Source organism: Oncorhynchus tshawytscha, linkage group LG29, assembly GCF_018296145.1.
Source record: "Oncorhynchus tshawytscha isolate Ot180627B linkage group LG29, Otsh_v2.0, whole genome shotgun sequence".
In the NCBI taxonomy this organism is placed as follows: Eukaryota; Metazoa; Chordata; class Actinopteri; order Salmoniformes; family Salmonidae; genus Oncorhynchus; species Oncorhynchus tshawytscha.
Window position 1 is genome coordinate 31,448,611 of NC_056457.1, and position 23,964 is coordinate 31,472,574.

General features: G+C 45.5%; 1 protein-coding gene across 2 annotated transcripts in view; it reads left to right on the plus strand.

The window, feature by feature from the left end:
* LOC112239456 (guanine nucleotide exchange factor VAV3) overlaps positions 1–23,964 on the plus strand; it is a 212,399-nt gene that overhangs the window by 82,864 nt on the left and 105,571 nt on the right. The window contains exons 3-6 of one of the 2 annotated variants that reach the window (XM_042308465.1): positions 20,890–20,948; positions 21,047–21,115; positions 21,401–21,512; positions 22,191–22,283. In XM_042308465.1, the coding sequence (XP_042164399.1) occupies positions 20,890–20,948; positions 21,047–21,115; positions 21,401–21,512; positions 22,191–22,283 (333 nt within the window). The remainder of the gene's footprint in view (positions 1–20,889; positions 20,949–21,046; positions 21,116–21,400; positions 21,513–22,190; positions 22,284–23,964) is intronic. The other variant, XM_042308466.1, reaches the window with a different exon arrangement.

Here is a 23,964-nt window from a genome sequence, read left to right on the forward strand (position 1 = left end):
GGGCCTTGTATACAAATTGATGGAAAGTGTTGTGGGGGGAAAAACATACGACATTTCAAAATCCATTTACACAAACAACAAGTGTGAGGTTAAAATTGGCAAAAAACATGTTTCTTTCCACAAGGCCGGAGGTTAAGACAGGGATGCAGCTTATATATGAACAAATTGGTGAGGGCACTAGAACAGTCTGCAGCACCCGGCCACACCCAACTAGAATCTGAAGTCAGAATGCAGAATTCTGCAAACATATCGTCTGTGTGCAATGTAAAACACCAAATTAATGCATGCAGAGCAGAATTTGGCCGATACCCGCTAATTATCAAAATCCAGAAAAGATCTGTTAAATTCTATAACTACCTAAAAGGAAGCAATTCCCAAACCTTCCATAACAAAGCCATCACCTACATGGAAATACACCAGGAGAAGAGCCCCCAAAGTAAGCTGGTCCAGAAGCTGTGTTCACAAACACAAACAGAGCCCCAGGACAGCAACACTAGACCCAACCAAATCATGAGAATACAAAAAGATAATGGCTTGAGAGTTGGCTAAAAATGGCGGCGGAAGAAATGGAAGCAGTTTTACGGGCGTCCAACCAATTGTGCCGTTATGTTCTTTTCTTTTGCGTTATTTATAACTTCTTTTGTACGTAATGTTTCTGCCACCGTATCTTACGGCAAAACAGAGCTTCTGGATGTCAGGACAGAGACCAATCACCTCGGATTAGACTAAGGCTTCTGGATGTCAGGACAGAGACCAATCACCTCGGATTAGACTAAGAGCTTCTGGATGTCAGGACAGCGATCACTCACCTCGGATTAGACAAAGAGCTTCTGGATGTCAGGACAGCGATCACTCACCTCGGATTAGACAAAGAGCTTCTGGATGTCAGGACAGCGATCACTCACCTCGGATTAGACAAAGAGCTTCTGGATGTCAGGACAGCGATCACTCACCTCGGATTAGACAAAGAGCTTCTGGATATCAGGACAGCGATCACTCACCTGGATTAGACAAAGAGCTTCTGGATGTCAGGACAGCGATCACTCACCTCGGATTAGACAAAGAGCTTCTGGATGTCAGGACAGCGATCACTCACCTCGAAGACAAAGAGCTTCTGGATGTCAGGACAGCGATCACTCACCTATTAGACAAAGGCTTCTGGATGTCAGGACAGCTCACTCACCTCGGATTAGACAAAGGCTTCTGGATGTCAGGACAGCGATCACTCACCTCGGATTAGACAAAGGCTTCTGGATATCAGGACAGCGATCACTCACCTCGGATTAGACAAAGGCTTCTGGATGTCAGGACAGTGATCACTCACCTCGGATTAGACAAAGGCTTCTGGATATCAGGACAGCGATCACTCACCTCAGATTAGACAAAGAGCTTCTGGATGTCAGGACAGCGATCACTCACCTCGGATTAGACAAAGGCTTCTGGATGTCAGGACAGCGATCACTCACCTCGGATTAGACAAAGGCTTCTGGATATCAGGACAGCGATTACTCACCTGGCTTAGACAAAGAGCTTCTGGATATCAGGAAGCGATCACTCACCTCGGATTAGACAAAGGCTTTTGGATATCAGGACAGCGAACTCACCTCGGATTAGACAAAGAGCTTCTGGATATCAGGACAGCGATCACTCACCTCGGATTAGACAAAGAGCTTCTGGATATCAGGACAGCGATCACTCACCTCGGATTAGACAACGGCTTCTGGATATCAGGACGCGATTACTCACCTCGGATTAGACAAAGGCTTCTGGATATCAGGACAGCGATCACTCACCTTTAGACAAAGGCTTCTGGATATCAGGACAGCGATCACTCACCTCGGATTAGACAAAGAGCTTCTGGATGTCAGGACAGCGATCACTCACCTCGGATTAGACAAAGAGCTTCTGGATGTCAGGACAGCGATCACTCACCTCGGATTAGACAAAGAGCTTCTGGATGTCAGGACAGCGATCACTCACCTCGGATTAGACAAAGAGCTTCTGGATGTCAGGACAGCGACTCACCTCAGACAAAGGCTTCTGGATATCAGGACAGCGATCACTCACCTCGGATTAGACAAAGAGCTTCTGGATATCAGGACAGCGATCACTCACCTCGGATTAGACAAAGAGCTTCTGGATGTCAGGACAGCGATCACTCACCTCGGATTAGACAAAGAGCTTCTGGATGTCAGGACAGTGATCACTCACCTCGGATTAGACAAAGAGCTTCTGGATGTCAGGACAGCGATCACTCACCTCGGATTAGACAAAGAGCTTCTGGATGTCAGGACAGCGATCACTCACCTCGGATTAGACAAAGACCTTCTGGATGTCAGGACAGCGATCACTCACCTCGGATTAGACAAAGAGCTTCTGGATATCAGGACAGCGATCACTCACCTCGGATTAGACAAAGAGCTTCTGGATGTCAGGACAGCGATCACTCACCTCGGATTAGACAAAGGCTTCTGGATGTCAGGACAGCGATCACTCACCTCGGATTAGACAAAGGCTTCTGGATGTCAGGACAGCGATCACTCACCTCGGATTAGACAAAGGCTTCTGGATATCAGGACAGCGATCACTCACCTCGGATTAGACAAAGGCTTCTGGATGTCAGGACAGTGATCACTCACCTCGGATTAGACAAAGGCTTCTGGATATCAGGACAGCGATCACTCACCTCAGATTAGACAAAGAGCTTCTGGATGTCAGGACAGCGATCACTCACCTCGGATTAGACAAAGGCTTCTGGATGTCAGGACAGCGATCACTCACCTCGGATTAGACAAAGGCTTCTGGATATCAGGACAGCGATTACTCACCTCGGATTAGACAAAGAGCTTCTGGATATCAGGACAGCGATCACTCACCTCGGATTAGACAAAGGCTTCTGGATATCAGGACAGCGATTACTCACCTCGGATTAGACAAAGAGCTTCTGGATATCAGGACAGCGATCACTCACCTCGGATTAGACAAAGAGCTTCTGGATATCAGGACAGCGATCACTCACCTCGGATTAGACAACGGCTTCTGGATATCAGGACAGCGATTACTCACCTCGGATTAGACAAAGGCTTCTGGATATCAGGACAGCGATCACTCACCTCGGATTAGACAAAGGCTTCTGGATATCAGGACAGCGATCACTCACCTCGGATTAGACAAAGAGCTTCTGGATGTCAGGACAGCGATCACTCACCTCGGATTAGACAAAGAGCTTCTGGATGTCAGGACAGCGATCACTCACCTCGGATTAGACAAAGAGCTTCTGGATGTCAGGACAGCGATCACTCACCTCGGATTAGACAAAGAGCTTCTGGGTGTCAGGACAGCGATCACTCACCTCGGATTAGACAAAGGCTTCTGGATATCAGGACAGCGATCACTCACCTCGGATTAGACAAAGAGCTTCTGGATATCAGGACAGCGATCACTCACCTCGGATTAGACAAAGAGCTTCTGGATGTCAGGACAGCGATCACTCACCTCGGATTAGACAAAGAGCTTCTGGATGTCAGGACAGTGATCACTCACCTCGGATTAGACAAAGAGCTTCTGGATGTCAGGACAGCGATCACTCACCTCGGATTAGACAAAGAGCTTCTGGATGTCAGGACAGCGATCACTCACCTCGGATTAGACAAAGACCTTCTGGATGTCAGGACACCGATCACTCACCTCGGATTAGACAAAGAGCTTCTGGATATCAGGACAGCGATCACTCACCTCAGATTAGACAAAGAGCTTCTGGATATCAGGACAGCGATCACTCGCCTCGGATTAGACAAAGATCTTTTCTACAACAAAGACGGTGCACAAGACATTCTCCAGACACCCCACAGGACCGACATCCCCGTTATTTGCAAGAGGAAGCGACGCTGAGGAAGAAGAGCCGGATGCCTCGTCCGGACCCGCAGAAGGCAACTAGGAAAGCTTCCATTACCGTCAATATTACTCGCCAACGTGCAATCATTGGACAATAAACTAAACGAGGTATGATCACAAATATTCTACCAACGGGAAATCAAAACTGTAATATCCTATGTTTCACGGAATCGTGGCTGAATGACGACATGGATATTCAGCTAGCGGGATACACGCTGCACTGGCAGCATAGAACAGCACACTCCGGTAACACCAGGGGGGCGGTCTGTGCATATTTGTAAACAACAGCTGGTGCACGAAATCTAAGGAAGCCTCTAGATTTTGCTTGTCTGAAGTAGAGTATATTGTGATAAATTGCAGGCCACACTACTTGCCTAGAGAGTTCTCAGCTATACTTTTCGTGGCTGTTTATTTACCACCACAGACAGATGCCGGCACTAAGACCGCACTCACCCAGCTGTATAAGGAAATAAGCAAACAGGAAACCACTCACACAGAGGCGGCGCTCCTAGTTGCCGGACTCTTTAATGCAGGGAAACTTAAATCAGTTCTACCAAATCTCTATCAACATGTTAAATGTAAAACCAGAGGGAAAAAAATTCTAGATCACCTGTACTCCACACACAGAGATGCGTACAGAGCTCTCCCCTGCCCTCAATTTGGTAAATCCGACCACAACTCTATCCTCCTGATTCCTGCTTATAAGCAAAAATTAAAAGCAGGAAGTACCTGTGACTCGGTCTATAAAAAAATGGTAAGATGAAGCAGATGCTAAATTACAGGACTCTTTGGCTATCACAGACTGGAACATGTTCCGGGATTCTTCCGATGACATTGAGGAATACACCACATCAGTCACTGGCTTTATCAATAAGTGCATTATGGACTTCGTCCCCACAGTGACTGTATGTACATACCCCAACCAGAAGCCATGGATTACAGGCAAGATTCACACTAAAGGGTAGAGCTGCCGCTTTCAAGGTGCGTGACTCTAACCCGGAAGCTTACAAGAAATCCCGCTATGCCCTGCGACGAACCATCAAACAGGCAAAGCGTCAGTACAGGGCTAAGATTGAATCATACTGCACCGGCTCCAACACTCGTCGGATGTGGCAGGGCTTGCAAACTATTACAGACTACCAGGCGAGCTAAATCACTTCTATGCTTGCTTCGAGGCAAGCAACACTGAGGCATGCATGAGAGCATCTGCTGTTCCAGACGACTGTGTGATCACGCTCTCCGTAGCTGACGTGAGTAAGACCTTTAAACAGGTCAACATTCACTGGCTGCGGGGCCAGATGGATTACCAGGATGTGTGCTCCGGGAATGTGCTGACCAACTGGCAGGTGTCTTCACTGACATTTTCAACATGTCCCTGATTGAGTCTGTAATACCAACATGTGTCAAGTAGACCACCATAGTCCCTGTGCCCAAGAACACAAAGGCAACCTGCCTAAATGACTACAGACCCGTGGCACTCACGTCCGTAGCCACGAAGTGCTTTGAAAGGCTGGTAATGGCTCACATCAACACCATTATCCCAGAAACCCTAGACCCACTCCAATTTGCATACCGCCCAAACAGATCCAAAGATGATGCCATCTCTATTGCACTCCACACTGCCCTTTCCCACCTGGACAAAAGGAACACCTATGTGAGAATGCTATTCATTGTCTACAGCTCAGCGTTTAACAGCATAGTACCCTCAGATCTCAACACTAAGCTAAGGAACCTGGGACTAAACACCTCCCTCTGCAACTGGATCCTGGACTTCCTGACGGGCCGCCCCCAGGTGGTGAGGGTAGCAACACATCTGCCACGCTGATGCTCAACACTAGAGCTCCCCAGGGGTGCGTGCTCAGTCCCCTCCTGTACTCCCCGTTCACCCACGACTGCATGGCCAGGCATGACTCCAACACCATCATTAATTTAGCTGACGACACAACAGTGGTAGGCCTGATCACCGACAACGATGAGACAGCCTATATGGAGGAGGTCAGAGACCTGGCCGGGTGGTGCCAGAATAACAACCTATCCCTCAACGTAACCAAGACTAAGGAGATTATTGTGGACTACAGGAAAAGGAGCACCGAGCACGTCCCCATTCTCATCGACGAGGCTGTAGTGGAGCAGGTTGAGAGTTTCAAGTTCCTTGGTGTCCACATCAACAACAAACTAGAATGGTCCAAACACACCAAGACAGTGGTGAAGAGGGCACGACAAATCCTATTCCCCCTCAGGAAACTAAAAGGATTTGGCATGGGTCCTGAGATCCTCAAAAGGTTCTTCATCTGCAACATCGAGAGCATTCTGACCGGTTGCATCACTGCCTGGTACAGCAATTGCTCGGCCTCCGATCGCAAGGCACTTCAGAGGATAGTGCGTACGGCCCAGTACATCATTGGGGCAAAGCTGCCTGCCATCCAGGACCTCTACACCAGGCGGTGTCAGAGGAAGGCCTTACAAATTGTCAAAGACCCCAGCCACCCCAGTCATAGAGGGGTTAACTCTCTACTACCGCATGGCAAGCGGTACCGGAGTGCCAAGTCTAGGACAAAATGGCTTCTCAGCAGGTTTTACCCCAAGCCATAAGACTCCTGAACAGGTAACCAAATGGGTACCCGGACTATTTGCATTGTGTTCCTCCCCCCAACCCCTCTTTTACGCTGCTGCTACTCTCTGTTTATCATCTATGCATAGTCACTTTAACTATACATCCATGTACATACTACCTCAATTGGGCCGACCAACCAGTGCTCCTGCACATTGGCTAACCAGGCTATCTGCATTGTGTCCCACCCACCACCCGCCAACCCCTCTTTTACGCTACTGCTACTCTCTGTTCATCATATATGCATAATCACTTTAACCATATCTACATGTACATACTACCTCAATCAGCCTGACTAACCGGTGTCTGTATGTAGCCTCGCTACTTTTATAGCCTCGCTACTGTATATAGCCTGTCTTTTTACTGTTGTTTTATTTCTTTACTTACCTATTGTTCACCTAACACAAATTTTGCACTATTGGTTAGAGCCTGTAAGTACGCATTTCACTGTAAGGTCTACACCTGTCGTATTCGGCACACATGACAAATAAACTTTGATTTGATTTGACACAATCGAAAGATTTTACAAAAAAACAGAGCAAACTAGAATGCTACTTGTCCCTGAACAGAGAGTACACAGTGGCAGAATACCTGACCACTGTGACTGACCCTACACAGAGAGTACACAGTGGCAGAATACCTGACCACTGTGACTGACCCTAAACAGAGAGTACACAGTGGCAGAATACCTGACCACTGTGACTGACCCTAAACAGAGAGTACACAGTGGCAGAATACCTGACCACTGTGACTGACCCTAAACAGAGAGGACACAGTGGCAGAATACCTGACCACTGTGACTGACCCTAAACAGAGAGTACACAGTGGCAGAATACCTGACCACTGTGACTGACACAAAATGACGGAAATATTTGACTATGTACAGACTCAGTGGGCATAGCCTTGCTATTGAGAAAGTCCGCCTAAGGCAGACCTGGCTCTCAAGAGAAGACAGGCTATGTGCACACTGCCCACACCATGAGGTGGAAACTGAGCTGCACTTCCTAGCCTCCTGCCCAATGTATGACCACATTAGAGACACATATTTCCCTCAGATTACACAGATCCACAAAGAATTTCCAAAAACAAGCCCAATTTTGATAAAACTCCCACATCTACTGGGTGAAATACCGCTGTGTCCCAACACAGCAGCAATATTTGTGACCTGTTGTGAATACAACCCATTTATGTTAATTTATTTTCCCCAATGTACTTTAAGTATTTGCACATAGTTACAACACTGTATATAGACATAATATGACATTTGAAATGTCTCTATTCTTTTGGAACTTTTGTAAGTGTTTACAGTAAATGATTGATTCTTTATTATCTATTTCAGTTGCTTTGGCAATGTAAGCATATGTTTACCATGCCAATAAATCCCCATAAAATGAATTGAAAATGAATTGAGAGATGGAGATGGGCTGGGGAAAGAGAGAGGAATAGTAAATTAGTGAAATAGTTATAGATAGGGAGAGAAATAGACAATAGAAGAGTGAGGTAGAGGGTCCATTGAGGCTCAGTTGGTAAAGCATAGTGCTTGTGAGGTAGAGGCTCCATTGAGGCTCAGTTGGTAAAGCATAGTGCTTGTGAGGTAGAGGGTCCATTGAGGCTCAGTTGGTAAAGCATAGTGCTTGTGAGGCAGAGGCTCCATTGAGGCTCAGTTGGTAAAGCATAGTGCTTGTGAGGTAGAGGCTCCATTGAGGCTCAGTTGGTAAAGCATAGTGCTTGTGAGGCAGAGGCTCCATTGAGGCTCAGTTGGTAAAGCATAGTGCTTGTGAGGTAGAGGCTCCATTGAGGCTCAGTTGGTAAAGCATAGTGCTTGTGAGGCAGAGGCTCCATTGAGGCTCAGTTGGTAAAGCATAGTGCTTGTGAGGTAGAGGGTCCATTGAGGCTCAGTTGGTAAAGCATAGTGCTTGTGAGGTAGAGGGTCCATTGAGGCTCAGTTGGTAAAGCATAGTGCTTGTGAGGTAGAGGGTCCATTGAGGCTCAGTTGGTAAAGCATAGTGCTTGTGAGGTAGAGGGTCCATTGAGGCTCAGTTGGTAAAGCATAGTGCTTGTGAGGTAGAGGCTCCATTGAGGCTCAGTTGGTAAAGCATAGTGCTTGTGAGGCAGAGGCTCCATTGAGGCTCAGTTGATAAAGCATAGTGCTTGTGAGGCAGAGGCTCCATTGAGGCTCAGTTGGTAAAGCATAGTGCTTGTGAGGTAGAGGCTCCATTGAGGCTCAGTTGGTAAAGCATAGTGCTTGTGAGGCAGAGGCTCCATTGAGGCTCAGTTGGTAAAGCATAGTGCTTGTGAGGCAGAGGCTCCATTGAGGCTCAGTTGGTAAAGCATAGTGCTTGTGAGGCAGAGGCTCCATTGAGGCTCAGTTGGTAAAGCATAGTGCTTGTGAGGTAGAGGCTCCATTGAGGCTCAGTTGGTAAAGCATAGTGCTTGTGAGGTAGAGGCTCCATTGAGGCTCAGTTGGTAAAGCATAGTGCTTGTGAGGTAGAGGCTCCATTGAGGCTCAGTTGGTAAAGCATAGTGCTTGTGAGGTAGAGGCTCCATTGAGGCTCAGTTGGTAAAGCATAGTGCTTGTGAGGCAGAGGCTCCATTGAGGCTCAGTTGGTAAAGCATAGTGCTTGTGAGGCAGAGGCTCCATTGAGGCTCAGTTGGTAAAGCATAGTGCTTGTGAGGCAGAGGCTCCATTGAGGCTCAGTTGGTAAAGCATAGTGCTTGTGAGGTAGAGGCTCCATTGAGGCTCAGTTGGTAAAGCATAGTGCTTGTGAGGTAGAGGGTCCATTGAGGCTCAGTTGGTAAAGCATAGTGCTTGTGAGGTAGAGGCTCCATTGAGGCTCAGTTGGTAAAGCATAGTGCTTGTGAGGTAGAGGGTCCATTGAGGCTCAGTTGGTAAAGCATAGTGCTTGTGAGGTAGAGGCTCCATTGAGGCTCAGTTGGTAAAGCATAGTGCTTGTGAGGCAGAGGCTCCATTGAGGCTCAGTTGGTAAAGCATAGTGCTTGTGAGGCAGAGGCTCCATTGAGGCTCAGTTGGTAAAGCATAGTGCTTGTGAGGCAGAGGCTCCATTGAGGCTCAGTTGGTAAAGCATAGTGCTTGTGAGGTAGAGGCTCCATTGAGGCTCAGTTGGTAAAGCATAGTGCTTGTGAGGCAGAGGCTCCATTGAGGCTCAGTTGGTAAAGCATAGTGCTTGTGAGGTAGAGGCTCCATTGAGGCTCAGTTGGTAAAGCATAGTGCTTGTGAGGCAGAGGCTCCATTGAGGCTCAGTTGGTAAAGCATAGTGCTTGTGAGGTAGAGGCTCCATTGAGGCTCAGTTGGTAAAGCATAGTGCTTGTGAGGCAGAGGCTCCATTGAGGCTCAGTTGGTAAAGCATAGTGCTTGTGAGGCAGAGGCTCCATTGAGGCTCAGTTGGTAAAGCATAGTGCTTGTGAGGCAGAGGCTCCATTGAGGCTCAGTTGGTAAAGCATAGTGCTTGTGAGGTAGAGGCTCCATTGAGGCTCAGTTGGTAAAGCATAGTGCTTGTGAGGTAGAGGCTCCATTGAGGCTCAGTTGGTAAAGCATAGTGCTTGTGAGGTAGAGGGTCCATTGAGGCTCAGTTGGTAAAGCATAGTGCTTGTGAGGCAGAGGCTCCATTGAGGCTCAGTTGGTAAAGCATAGTGCTTGTGAGGTAGAGGGTCCATTGAGGCTCAGTTGGTAAAGCATAGTGCTTGTGAGGCAGAGGCTCCATTGAGGCTCAGTTGGTAAAGCATAGTGCTTGTGAGGCAGAGGCTCCATTGAGGCTCAGTTGGTAAAGCATAGTGCTTGTGAGGTAGAGGCTCCATTGAGGCTCAGTTGGTAAAGCATAGTGCTTGTGAGGCAGAGGCTCCATTGAGGCTCAGTTGGTAAAGCATAGTGCTTGTGAGGCAGAGGCTCCATTGAGGCTCAGTTGGTAAAGCATAGTGCTTGTGAGGTAGAGGCTCCATTGAGGCTCAGTTGGTAAAGCATAGTGCTTGTGAGGCAGAGGCTCCATTGAGGCTCAGTTGGTAAAGCATAGTGCTTGTGAGGCAGAGGCTCCATTGAGGCTCAGTTGGTAAAGCATAGTGCTTGTGAGGTAGAGGCTCCATTGAGGCTCAGTTGGTAAAGCATAGTGCTTGTGAGGTAGAGGCTCCATTGAGGCTCAGTTGGTAAAGCATAGTGCTTGTGAGGTAGAGGGTCCATTGAGGCTCAGTTGGTAAAGCATAGTGCTTGTGAGGCAGAGGCTCCATTGAGGCTCAGTTGGTAAAGCATAGTGCTTGTGAGGTAGAGGGTCCATTGAGGCTCAGTTGGTAAAGCATAGTGCTTGTGAGGCAGAGGCTCCATTGAGGCTCAGTTGGTAAAGCATAGTGCTTGTGAGGCAGAGGCTCCATTGAGGCTCAGTTGGTAAAGCATAGTGCTTGTGAGGTAGAGGCTCCATTGAGGCTCAGTTGGTAAAGCATAGTGCTTGTGAGGCAGAGGCTCCATTGAGGCTCAGTTGGTAAAGCATAGTGCTTGTGAGGCAGAGGGTCCATTGAGGCTCAGTTGGTAAAGCATAGTGCTTGTGAGGCAGAGGCTCCATTGAGGCTCAGTTGGTAAAGCATAGTGCTTGTGAGGCAGAGGCTCCATTGAGGCTCAGTTGGTAAAGCATAGTGCTTGTGAGGTAGAGGCTCCATTGAGGCTCAGTTGGTAAAGCATAGTGCTTGTGAGGCAGAGGCTCCATTGAGGCTCAGTTGGTAAAGCATAGTGCTTGTGAGGCAGAGGCTCCATTGAGGCTCAGTTGGTAAAGCATAGTGCTTGTGAGGCAGAGGCTCCATTGAGGCTCAGTTGGTAAAGCATAGTGCTTGTGAGGCAGAGGCTCCATTGAGGCTCAGTTGGTAAAGCATAGTGCTTGTGAGGTAGAGGCTCCATTGAGGCTCAGTTGGTAAAGCATAGTGCTTGCAACGTCAGGTTATGGTTTTGATTCCTACAGGGGACCAGTATGAACATTGTATGCACTCACTACTGTAAGTCACACTGGATAAAAGCATCTACTAAATGCTTCAAATATAAATGTAATATGTGTGTGGCAGTCGAAGCGCTCTACATGAGTGACCTGTGCTATCTGGCCATTTATACAAACACCCCTATTGGCTCATGAGGTATTGTGGCAATAATGAGGCGTGAACTGATTGGCCACAATAGTTCAGTTCTTAGCCAATCGTATTGTCATTGGGCAGTTTCTGGGGATGGAATGTGTTGTCAACAGCATCATGTACAAGGAACTCGCACACAGTCACACTAATATACGCAAACTCACGCACACACATGCACGGACACACACACACACACACACACACACACACACACACACACACACACACACAGACACACACACACACACACACACACACACATACACACAAACAGCTGGAGTTTTAGTCAAAGGGTTTTTGGGTTTAATTGCTTTTAGCTGAAGCAGACCGGCACCAGTCAGCCAATCCCTTGTGCTGTTCTGGAGTCAGTCTTGGGTTCAATGAAGTAGCCCTTTTCTGAGTAACTAGAACTGACCAATGCTATTTCCCTACTAGCGTGTATTTGGGAGTCTGTTTCCCTTACTGTAGATTACATGAGTCTGTTTTCCTTACTGCAGATTAGATGAGTCTGTTTCCCTACTGCAGATTACATGAGTCTGTTTCCCTACTGCAGATTACATGAGTCTGTTTCCCTTACTGCAGATTACATGTCTGTTTCCCTACTGCAGATTACATGAGTCTGTTTCCCTTACTGCAGATTACATGAGTCTGTTTCCCTTACTGCAGATTACATGAGTCTGTTTCCTCTACTGCAGATTACATGAGTCTGTTTCCTCTACTGCAGATTACATGTCTGTTTCCCTACTGCAGATTACATGAGTCTGTTTCCTCTACTGCAGATTACATGTCTGTTTCCCTACTCCAGATTACATGTCTGTTTCCCTACTGCAGATTACATGAGTCTGTTTTCCCTACTGCAGATTACATGAGTCTGTTTTCCCTACTGCAGATTACATGAGTCTGTTTCCCTTACTGCAGATTACATGAGTCTGTTTCCCTTACTGCAGATTACATGAGTCTGTTTCCTCTACTGCAGATTACATGAGTCTGTCTCCTCTACTGCAGATTACATGTCTGTTTCCCTACTGCAGATTACATGAGTCTGTTTCCTCTACTGCAGATTACATGTCTGTTTCCCTACTGCAGATTACATGTCTGTTTCCCTACTGCAGATTACATGTCTGTTTCCCTACTGCAGATTACATGTCTGTTTCCCTACTGCAGATTACATGTCTGTTTCCTCTACTGCAGATTACATGTCTGTTTCCTCTACTGCAGATTACATGTCTGTTTCCTCTACTGCAGATTACATGTCTGTTTCCCTACTGCAGATTACATGTCTGTTTCCCTACTGCAGATTACATGTCTGTTTCCCTACTGCAGATTACATGTCTGTTTCCCTACTGCAGATTACATGTCTGTTTCCCTACTGCAGATTACATGTCTGTTTCCCTACTGCAGATTACATGTCTGTTTCCCTACTGCAGATTACATGTCTGTTTCCCTACTGCAGATTACATGTCTGTTTCCCTACTGCAGATTACATGTCTGTTTCCCTACTGCAGATTACATGTCTGTTTCCTCTACTGCAGATTACATGTCTGTTTCCTCTACTGCAGATTACATGTCTGTTTCTCTACTGCAGATTACATGTCTGTTTCCCTACTGCAGATTACATGTCTGTTTCCCTACTGCAGATTACATGTCTGTTTCCCTACTGCAGATTACATGTCTGTTTCCCTACTGCAGATTACATGTCTGTTTCCCTACTGCAGATTACATGTCTGTTTCCCTACTGCAGATTACATGTCTGTTTCCCTACTGCAGATTACATGTCTGTTTCCCTACTGCAGATTACATGTCTGTTTCCCTACTGCAGATTACATGTCTGTTTCCCTACTGCAGATTACATGTCTGTTTCCCTACTGCAGATTACATGAGTCTGTTTCCCTACTGCAGATTACATGTCTGTTTCCCTACTGCAGATTACATGTCTGTTTCCCTACTGCAGATTACATGAGTCTGTTTCCTCTACTGCAGATTACATGTCTGTTTCCCTACTGCAGATTACATGAGTCTGTTTCCTCTACTGCAGATTACATGTCTGTTTTCCCTACTGCAGATTACATGAGTCTGTTTTCCCTACTGCAGATTACATGAGTCTGTTTCCTCTACTGCAGATTACATGTCTGTTTCCCTACTGCAGATTACATGTCTGTTTCCCTACTGCAGATTACATGAGTCTGTTTTCCCTACTGCAGATTACATGAGTCTGTTTTCCCTACTGCAGATTACATGAGTCTGTTTCCCTTACTGCAGATTACATGAGTCTGTTTCCTCTACTGCAGATTACATGTCTGTTTCCCTACTGCAGATTACATGTCTGTTTCCCTACTGCAGATTACATGTCTGTTTCCCTACTGCAGATTACATGAGTCTGTTTTCCCTACTGCAGATTACATGAGTCTGTTTTCCCTACTGCAGATTACATGAGTCTGTTTTCCTTACTGCAGATTACATGAGTCTGTCTCCCTACTGCAGATTACATGAGTCTGTTTCCTTACTGCAGATTACATGAGTCTGTTTTCCTTACTGCAGATTATGAGTCTGTTTTCCTTACTGCAGATTACATGAGTCTGTTTCCCTTACTGCAGATTACATGAGTCTGTCTCCCTACTGCAGATTACATGAGTCTGTCTCCCTACTGCAGATTACATGAGTCTGTTTTCCTTACTGCAGATTACATGAGTCTGTTTTCCTTACTGCAGATTACATGAGGCTCTTTCCCTTCACTGTGAGATCTGTTCTGGTATTCCTATGGCCTGATGTTGCCTCTGTTCTCTGTTCTGGTATTCACTACAGACACTTTAGTTCTTTCTTTAGTTAACTCAGATTACACTTCACCTCACCCAGTGGAGAGGAGTTAACTCAGATTACACTTCACCTCACCCAGTGGAGAGGAGTTAACTCAGATTACACTTCACCTCACCCAGTGGAGAGGGGTTAACTCAGATTACACTTCACCTCACCCAGTGGAGAGGGGTTAACTCAGATTACACTTCACCTCACCCAGTGGAGAGGGGTTAACTCAGATTACACTTCACCTCACCCAGTGGAGAGGGGTTAACTCAGATTACACTTCACCTCACCCAGTGGAGAGGAGTTAACTCAGATTACACTTCACCTCACCCAGTGGAGAGTTCAACATATAGTATCTACAGGATGGCTCTTGTCTAGCTGTGAAACAGTATAAATCATATTGCCACCAACCACTATCCTGTGTGTGTGTGTGTGTGTGTGTGTGTGTGTGTGTGTGTGTGTGTGTGTGTGTGTGTGTGTGTGTGTGTGTGTGTGTGTGTGTGTGTGTGTGTTTGTGTGTCTAATGTGATTTATTAGTAGCCTGGCTGGGGGAGGAAACTTCTGGATGAGCTGGTGTGATCAGTATTGATCAGTGAGAGCTGAGGGCTTGGGGCTAAATGAGTGTGTCCGTGTGTGTGTCTGTGTTTACAGGCCAATAGTTAATCTACAGAGAAATAGGAAGGAACTACAACATATGAGTTAACATGACATTTCTACATGTTATGCCATAGGAAGCCACTGTAAGGTTAAGATGGCGCCGACAGAGATGGTCACCTCGCTTCGCGTTCTTAGGAAACTATGCAGTATTTTTTTTTAATGTATTATTTCTTACATTGTTACACCAAGAAATCTTAAGTCTTATTACATACAACCGGGAGGAACTAATGGATGTAAGAGCAATGTCAATTTACCAACATTACGACCAGGAATACGACTTTCCGAAGGAGGTCCTCTCTTCAGACCACCACCCAGGACAATGGATCTAATCCCAGCAGCTGACTGAAAACAATGGCGACGCAGAAGGGGCAGACGGACCGGTCTTCTGGTCAAGCTTTGTAAAAGGGCACATTGCTCACAGCTCCCGAGTATACTACTCGCCAACGTCTAGTCTTTTGACAAGGGTTTCCTTCCAGAGAGCCATCAGAGATTGTAACATTCTCTGTTTAACAGAAACATGGCTCTCTCGGGATATGTTGTCGGAATCGGTCCAGCCACCGGGCATCTCCATGCATCGCGCCGACAGAGATAAACACCTCTCTAGAAAGAGGAAGGGCGGGGGTGTATGCTTTATGATTAACAACTCATGGTGCGATCATAACAACATACAGGAACAAAAGTCCTTCTGCTCAAGTAACCTAGAGTTCCTTACAATCAAATGCCATTCTACCTACCAAGAGAATTCTCGTCAGTTATAGTCACAGCTGTGTACATCCCCCCTCAAGCGAACACCAAGCCGGCCCTCAAGGAACTTCACTTGACTCTATGTAAACTGGAAACTATATACCTGGAGGCTGCATTTGTTGTAGCTGGGGATTTTAACAAAGCAAATTTGAGATCGATGTTACCTAAATTTTATCAGCATATTGATTACACGACACGCAGGGCCAATACTCTCGACCTGCTACTCTAACTTCCGCCATGCATACAAAGCCCTCCCCTGCCCTCCCTTCGGCAAGTCCGACCCCAATGCCATCTTGCTCATACCGTCTTATAGGCAGAAACTCAAACAGGATGTACCAGTGACGAGAACCATTCAAACGCTGGTCTGACCAATCGGAAGCCACGCTCACACGGACTGGAATATGTTCCAATCAGCCTCAGAGAACGACATTGCTCTATCTGCTGCCGCGTTAAAACCTACCCTAACCAGAAACCGTGGATGGATTGGGGCATTCGTAAAAAACTGAAAGCGCAAAAACTTAAACAGCCACTTCACAGATACCGACGTCATGCTTTCAGACAAACTAAACACCTTCTTTGCCCGCTTTGAGGATAATACAGTGCCACCGTCGTGGCTCGCTAACAAAGACTGCGTCCCTCCATCTCTCCTTCTCAGTGGCTGACGTAAGTGAAACATTTAAACATGTTAACAAGGCTGCTGGCCTAGACGGCATCCCTAGCAGCGTCCTCAGAGCATGCGCAGACCAGCTGGCTGGTGTGTTTACAGACAAATTGAATTGCTTCCTAACCCAGTCTGTTGTCCCTCTGTTGTGCTTCAAGATTTCTACCATTGTTCTAACCCAAGAAGGCAAAGGTAACTGAACTAAATGACTACTGCCCGTAGCGCTCACTTCTGTCTTCATGAAGTGCTTTGAGAGTCTAGTGAAGGATCATATCACCACCACCTTACCGGCCACCCTAGACCCCCTTCAGTTTGCATACCGCCCCAATAGGTCCACAGATGACGCAATCGCCATCACATTGCACACCGCCCTATCCCATCTGGACAAGAGGAATACCCATGTAAGAATGCTGTTCATTGACTACACCTCAGCATTCAACACCATAGAACCCTCCAAGTTCATCCTCAGGATGGAGGCCCTGGGTCTCAACCCCTCCCTGTGCAACTGGGTCCTGGACTTTCTGACGGGCCGCCCCCAGGTGGTGAAGGTAGGAAACAACATCTCCACTTCACTGATACTCAACACTAGGGCCCCACGAGGCGTGCTCAGCCCCCTCCTGTACTCCCTGTTCACCCACGACTGTGTGGCCATGCACGCCTCCAACTCAATCATCATGTTTGCAAGCCCACTACGACAAAACAGTAGTGGGCTTGATCACCAACAACGACCAGACAGCCTACAGGGAGGAGGTGAGGGCACTCAGAGTGTGGTGTCAGGAAAACAACCTCTCACTGAACGTCAACAAAACAAAGGAGATGATTGTGGACTTCAGGAAACAGCAGAGGGAGCACCCCCCACAATGAAGGGTCAGCAGTGGAGAAGGTGGAAAGTCTTAAGTTCCTCAGCGTACACATCACAGACAAACTGAAATGGTCCACCCACACAGATAGTGTGGTTAAGAAGGTGTAACAGTACCTCTTCAACCTCAGGAGGCTGAAGAAATTTGGCTAGTCACCCAAAACCCTGTCAAACTTTTGCAGATGCACAATCGAGAGCATTCTGTCAGTCTGTATCACAGCCTGGTACGGCAAATGCACCGCCCTCAACCACAGGGCTCTCCAGAGGCGTTGTGCAGACCGCACCACCATCACCGGGGGCAAACTACTTGCCCTCCATACCACCTACATAACCAGATGTCACAGGAAGGTCAAAAAGATCATCAAGAACAACAACCACCGGAGCCACTGCCTGTTCACCCCACTATCATCCAGAAGGCGAGGTCAGTAAGTTGCATCAAAGCTGGGACCGAAACACTGAATTTGCTTCTATCTCAATGCCATCAGACTGCTAAACAACCATCACTAACTCAGAGAGGCTGCTGCCTACATTGAGACCCAATCACTGGACACTAATAAATGGATCACTAGTCACTTTAAACAATGCCTATTTACATTTCTTACATTACTCATATAACATGTATTAACTTTATTGATACCCAATCACTGGACACTTTAATACATTTTTCATTTACCTTTATTTAACTCAGCAAGTCAGTTAAGAACAAATCCTTATTTTCAATGATGGCCTAGGAACAGTGGGTTAACTGCCTGTTTGGGGGCTCTAACCAACGCTCTAACCACTAGGCTACCCTGCCGCCCCAATCAATAGTCACTTTAAATAATGCCACTTTAATAATGTTTACGTGTCTTACATTACTTATATCATATGTATATACTGTATTTTATACCATCTACTGCACCTTGCCTATGCTGCTCGGCCATCGCTCATCCATATATTTATATGAATATATTCTCATTCACCCCTTTTAGATTTGTGCGTATAAGGTAGTTGTTGGGAATTGTTAGATATTACTGCACTGTTGGAACTAGAAGCACCAGCATTTCGCTACACTCACAATTACATCTGCTAACCATGTGTATGTGACCAATAAAATTTGATTTGATATAGGAACTACAACATATGAGTTAACAGGACATCGGAAGCCACTATAAGAACTACAACATATGAGTGAACAGGACATCGGAAGCCCCTATAAGAACTACAACATATGAGTGAACAGGACATAGGAAGCCCCTATAAGAACTACAACATATGAGTGAACAGGACATCTGAAGCGCCTATAAGAACTACAACATATGAGTGAACAGGACATAGGAAGCCCCTAGAAGAACTACAACATATGAGTGAACAGGACATAGGAAGCCCCTATAAGAACTACAACATATGAGTGAACAGGACATCTGAAGCACCTATAAGAACTACAACATATGAGTGAACAGGACATAGGAAGCCCCTATAAGAACTACAACATATGAGTGAACAGTACATAGGAAGCCCCTATAAGAACTACAACATATGAGTGAACAGGACATAGGAAGCCCCTATACGAACTACAACATATGAGTCAACAGGACATAGGAAGCCCCTAGAAGAACTACAACATATGAGTGAACAGGACATAGGAAGCCCCTATAAGAACTACAACATATGAGTGAACAGGACATAGGAAGCCCCTATAAGAACTACAACATATGAGTGAACAGGACATCGGAAGCCACTATAAGAACTACAACATATGAGTGAACAGGACATAGGAAGCCCCTATAAGAACTACAACATATGAGTGAACAGGACATCGGAAGCCCCTATAAGAACTACAACATATGAGTGAACAGGACATAGGAAGCCCCTATAAGAACTACAAGATATGAGTGAACAGGACATAGGAAGCCCCTATAAGAGCTACAACATATGAGTGAACAGGACATCGGAAGCCCCTATAAGAACTACAACATATGAGTGAACAGGACATAGGAAGCCCCTATAAGAACTACAACATATGAGTGAACAGGACATCGGAAGCCACTATAAGAACTACAACATATGAGTGAACAGGACATAGGAAGCCCCTATAAGAACTACAACATATGAGTGAACAGGACATCGGAAGCCACTATAAGAACTACAACATATGAGTGAACAGGACATAGGAAGCCCCTATAAGAACTACAACATATGAGTGAACAGGACATAGGAAGCCCCTATAAGAGCTACAACATATGAGTGAACAGGACATCGGAAGCCCCTATAAGAACTACAACATATGAGTGAACAGGACATAGGAAGCCACTATAAGTACATGTCTGTTAAAGTGATTTGTATAAAGTGGTATTTTGGCTCATTCGCATGCTGTTAGAAAGACTCTCAGTCTATCCGGTCAAGGACAGAGGTCATTACTGACCACTTCAGCATGAAATTACTTGTCGTTACATCATGCTTGTCAATCACGTGTTCATCGACTCACAGAACCGAACACTACTAAATTAAGTTAAAGATGCAATCATTGATTTTATTCTTCAACCACTTTGGTTGGTTCGTTACATTTGGTCAAATTTGGATGTTTCTTTCATTGCTTTATTTTTTTATCTAGTAATTATTGTACCCATGATTTACTTCCATGAATTCTCTATAGGGTTATCTGACTTGCCTAGGTAAAGTTTAAATAAAGGGTAAGTAAAAATAGAATACAATTAGGGAGTGTAATGGGGAAATGTATGATCACGAAAGTTCATACTCAATTTAGAGAGATTAAGACAATGTACAGCATCTGTATATATTTCTCCTTTCTGTTATACACATGATTTCCAGTGTTCTGTTTTGACACTCAAGCTGGGGGTTGATGATCATTAGACTTAAAGGGATATGTCAGGATGTTGGCCCTTTTATCTACCTCCCCAGAGTCACAATTTTATGTCTTTGTGTCCAGTGTGAAGTAAGAGGTAGTTTCGCAAGCCAATGCTATCTAGCATTAGTGCAAAGGACTGGAAGTCTATGGGTATCTGCTAGACACAGATAAATAAAAATGGTATCCACAAATTCATCTGACATTGGGGAAGTAGATTTAAAAAAAAGGGCCTTAATGCCAAAATCCCAAAGTATCCCTTTAATACTGAATGTCCCTTTAATACTGAATGTTATGGATTATTCTGTGGATAGTGATTGATGCCAGACTGGACAGAGGACACACTGATAATTCCCTATTGTATTGGTATTGATGACATCCTATGAACACTGTGTGATTCTGTAGCAGCTGACAAAGTCATTGCCTTTTGGTCTGAAATGAGAGAAAACATATTCTGATGAATATTGTTACTACTCTCTATTGATTATGCAATAGAAACCATTTTCTTAACCGTATGGATTATACTGGAAAGTCATTTAATCACTCAAATAATTTACCACCTCTTCCACAGGTCTCGTACTGTAATAATCTACTATTGTGCAACACTGCCCTCTATTGACTAAACAACAGAAGTACAACACTAATTTACTCATTACATTAAACCAAGTCTAAAACGTTTCCATTAATTTTCATTGCAGGTTATGGACACGTTGTCCAAACTGTCCAGCACAACGATTTCAGAACAAACTGGTATAAAGTAAGTTTTGGTGTTTATTCCAATTTCTAAATCAGAATGTGTTGTGTTTTAGTACATGTTTTTAACCGTTACAGATTTTGTGCTTTTCTTTCCGAAAGGCCTTTTCCTTCAGAGGAGAGTCTAGAAGAAGACGAAGACATCTATAGCCATCTGGTGGATCTGATTGAGTACGTCTTTCCTTACCTCTGGGTTCCCAGTGAGCACAAGACGTTTTCAACCAAAAATACACATTTTTAACATCTTTTCAACCAAAAAAGACACATTATCAACATTTTTTCAAATAAAATACACATTTTCAATGTCTTTTTAGCCAAAAACATGCATTTTCAATTTTTTTTTTGTACTTTCTATCCTCATGATCTCTCCTGTCTTGTGCCACTTGACAAATGAGGGTTGTGAGTGTCATTATAGCTAGTGTGATAATGTGTTCCTTATGCATGTGTGTGTGACAGTGAGAAAGCTGTGGAGGATGAAGAGGATCTGTATGACTGTGTCTACGATGATGAAGATGGTGGTGAGATCTACGAAGATCTGATGAAGGCTGAGGCTGTTCCTCCTCCTCTGGTTAGTTCTCCCTCTTTCTCTCTCTCTCTCCTCTCTCTCTCTGTCTCTGTATCTCTCTCTCTCTCTCCTTCTCTCTCTCTCTCTCTCTCTGTCTCCTCTCTCTTCTCTCTCTGTCTTTCTCTCTCTCTGTATCTCTCTCTCTGCATCTCTCTCTCTGTATCTCTCTCACTCTCTCTGTATCTCTCTCTCCTCTCTCTCCTCTCTCTCTCTCTCTCTCTCTCTCTCTCTCTCTCTCACTCCTTTCTCCCTCTCACTGTTTCTTTCTCTCTCCCACTCTCTTTCTCTCGCTCTCTCTCTTTCTCGCTCTCTGTTTCTTTCTCTCTGTTTCTTTCTCTCTCTCGTTCTCTCTCTCATTCTCTCTCTCGTTCTCTCTCTCTCATCTTTTTATATATACTGTATATATTTCCATCTCCTTCTCTCACCTCAACCTTAAGCTGCTGTCTACTCCAGTGTTATGAGTGACACCTACTGTTAGTGGTTTTTGGTTGGAGTTCTGTGTGCCCTTACTCAGGAGGTCAAACACCCCACATATGGTGTCCATGATTTAATGCTGAAGGCTCTGCTTAGACAGCTGTGTTGTATGTGTGTGTGTGTATGTGTGTCTGTATGTGTGTGTGTGTGTGTGTGTGTGTGTGTGTGTGTGTGTGTGTGTGTGTGTGTGTGTGTGTCTGCTTCCAGAAGCAGGTAGAGACAGACATAAGGAGCTGCTGTCTGACAGAGATCAAGCAGACTGAGGAGAAGTACACAGAGACTCTGGACTCCATAGAGAAGGTATTACTGCCAAATTACTGTACCTCCCCTATCTCTCTGGTGTTCCTGCCAAATACTGTACCTCCCCTATCTCTCTGGTGTTACTGCCAAGTATAGTACCTCCCCTATCTCTCTGGTGTTCCTGCCAAATACTGTACCTCCCCTATCTCTCTGGTGTTACTGCCAAGTATAGTACCTCCCCTATCTCTCTGGTGTTCCTGCCAAATACAGTACCTCCCCTATCTCTCTGGTGTTACTGCCAAGTACAGTACCTCCCCTATCTCTCTGGTATTCCTGCCAAGTATAGTACCTCCCCTATCTCTCTGGTATTCCTGCCAAGTATAGTACCTCCCTATCTCTCTGGTGTTACTGCCAAGTACAGTACCTCCCCTATCTCTCTGGTGTTACTGCCAAGTACCTCCCCTATCTCTCTGGTGTTACTGCCAAGTACAGTACCTCCCCTATCTCTCTGGTGTTACTGCCAAGTACAGTACCTCCCCTATCTCTCTGGTGTTACTGCCAAGTACAGTACCTCGCCTATCTCTCTGGTACTCCTGCCAAGTACAGTACCTCCCCTATCTCTCTGGTGTTCCTGCCAAGTACAGTACCTCCCCTATCTCTCTGGTGTTACTGCCAAGTACAGTACCTCCCCTATCTCTCTGGTGTTACTGCCAAGTACAGTACCTCCCCTATCTCTCTGGTGTTACTGCCAAGTACAGTACCTCCCCTATCTCTCTGGTGTTACTGCCAAGTACAGTACCTCCCCTATCTCTCTGGTGTTACTGCTGAGTACAGTACCTCCCCTATCTCTCTGGTACTCCTGCCAAGTACGGTACCTCCCCTATCTCTCTGGTGTTACTGCCAAGTACAGTACCTCCCCTATCTCTCTGGTGTTACTGCCAAGTACGGCACCTCCCCTATCTCTCTGGTGTTACTGCCAAGTACAGTACCTCCCCTATCTCTCTGGTATTCCTGCCAAGTACAGTACCTCCCCTATCTCTCTGGTGTTACTGCCAAGTACAGTACCTCCCCTATCTCTCTGGTGTTACTGCCAAGTACGGCACCTCCCCTATCTCTCTGGTACTCCTGCCAAGTACAGTACCTCCCCTATCTCTCTGGTGTTACTGCTGAGTACAGTACCTCCCCTATCTCTCTGGTGTTACTGCCAAATACCTCCCCTTTCACACTGTATACTCACAATCCAATTAATACTGAACTATTACACTTCATGACGTTGTATAAAATAGTCCCTTATGTAGGCAGATACATTTGAATCCTCAGTAGGGGAATGTAATGACATATTCTACTATTCTGTCACACGTGCTGTCTGATGAGGGAACAAACGTGTTTAAATGTTTCCAGTAACTACTTTGTTGATGTAATATCGTGAATGGACGTGAGATTTTCACCATTAAGGATTCCAGCTTTAGGACTGTTCTGATAAATCACGTACAGTAGGGCAAAAAAAGTATTTACTCAGCCCCCAATTGTGCAAGTTATCCCACTTAAAAAGATGAGAGAGGCCTGTAAATAAATTCATTAAAAATCCTACAATGTGATTTTCTGGATTTTTTTTCTTCTCATTTTGTCTGTCATAGTTGAAGTGTACCTATGATGAAAATTACAGGCCTCTCTCATCTTTTTAAGTGGGAGAACTTGCACAATTGGTGGCTGACTAAATACTTTTTTGCCCCACTGTATG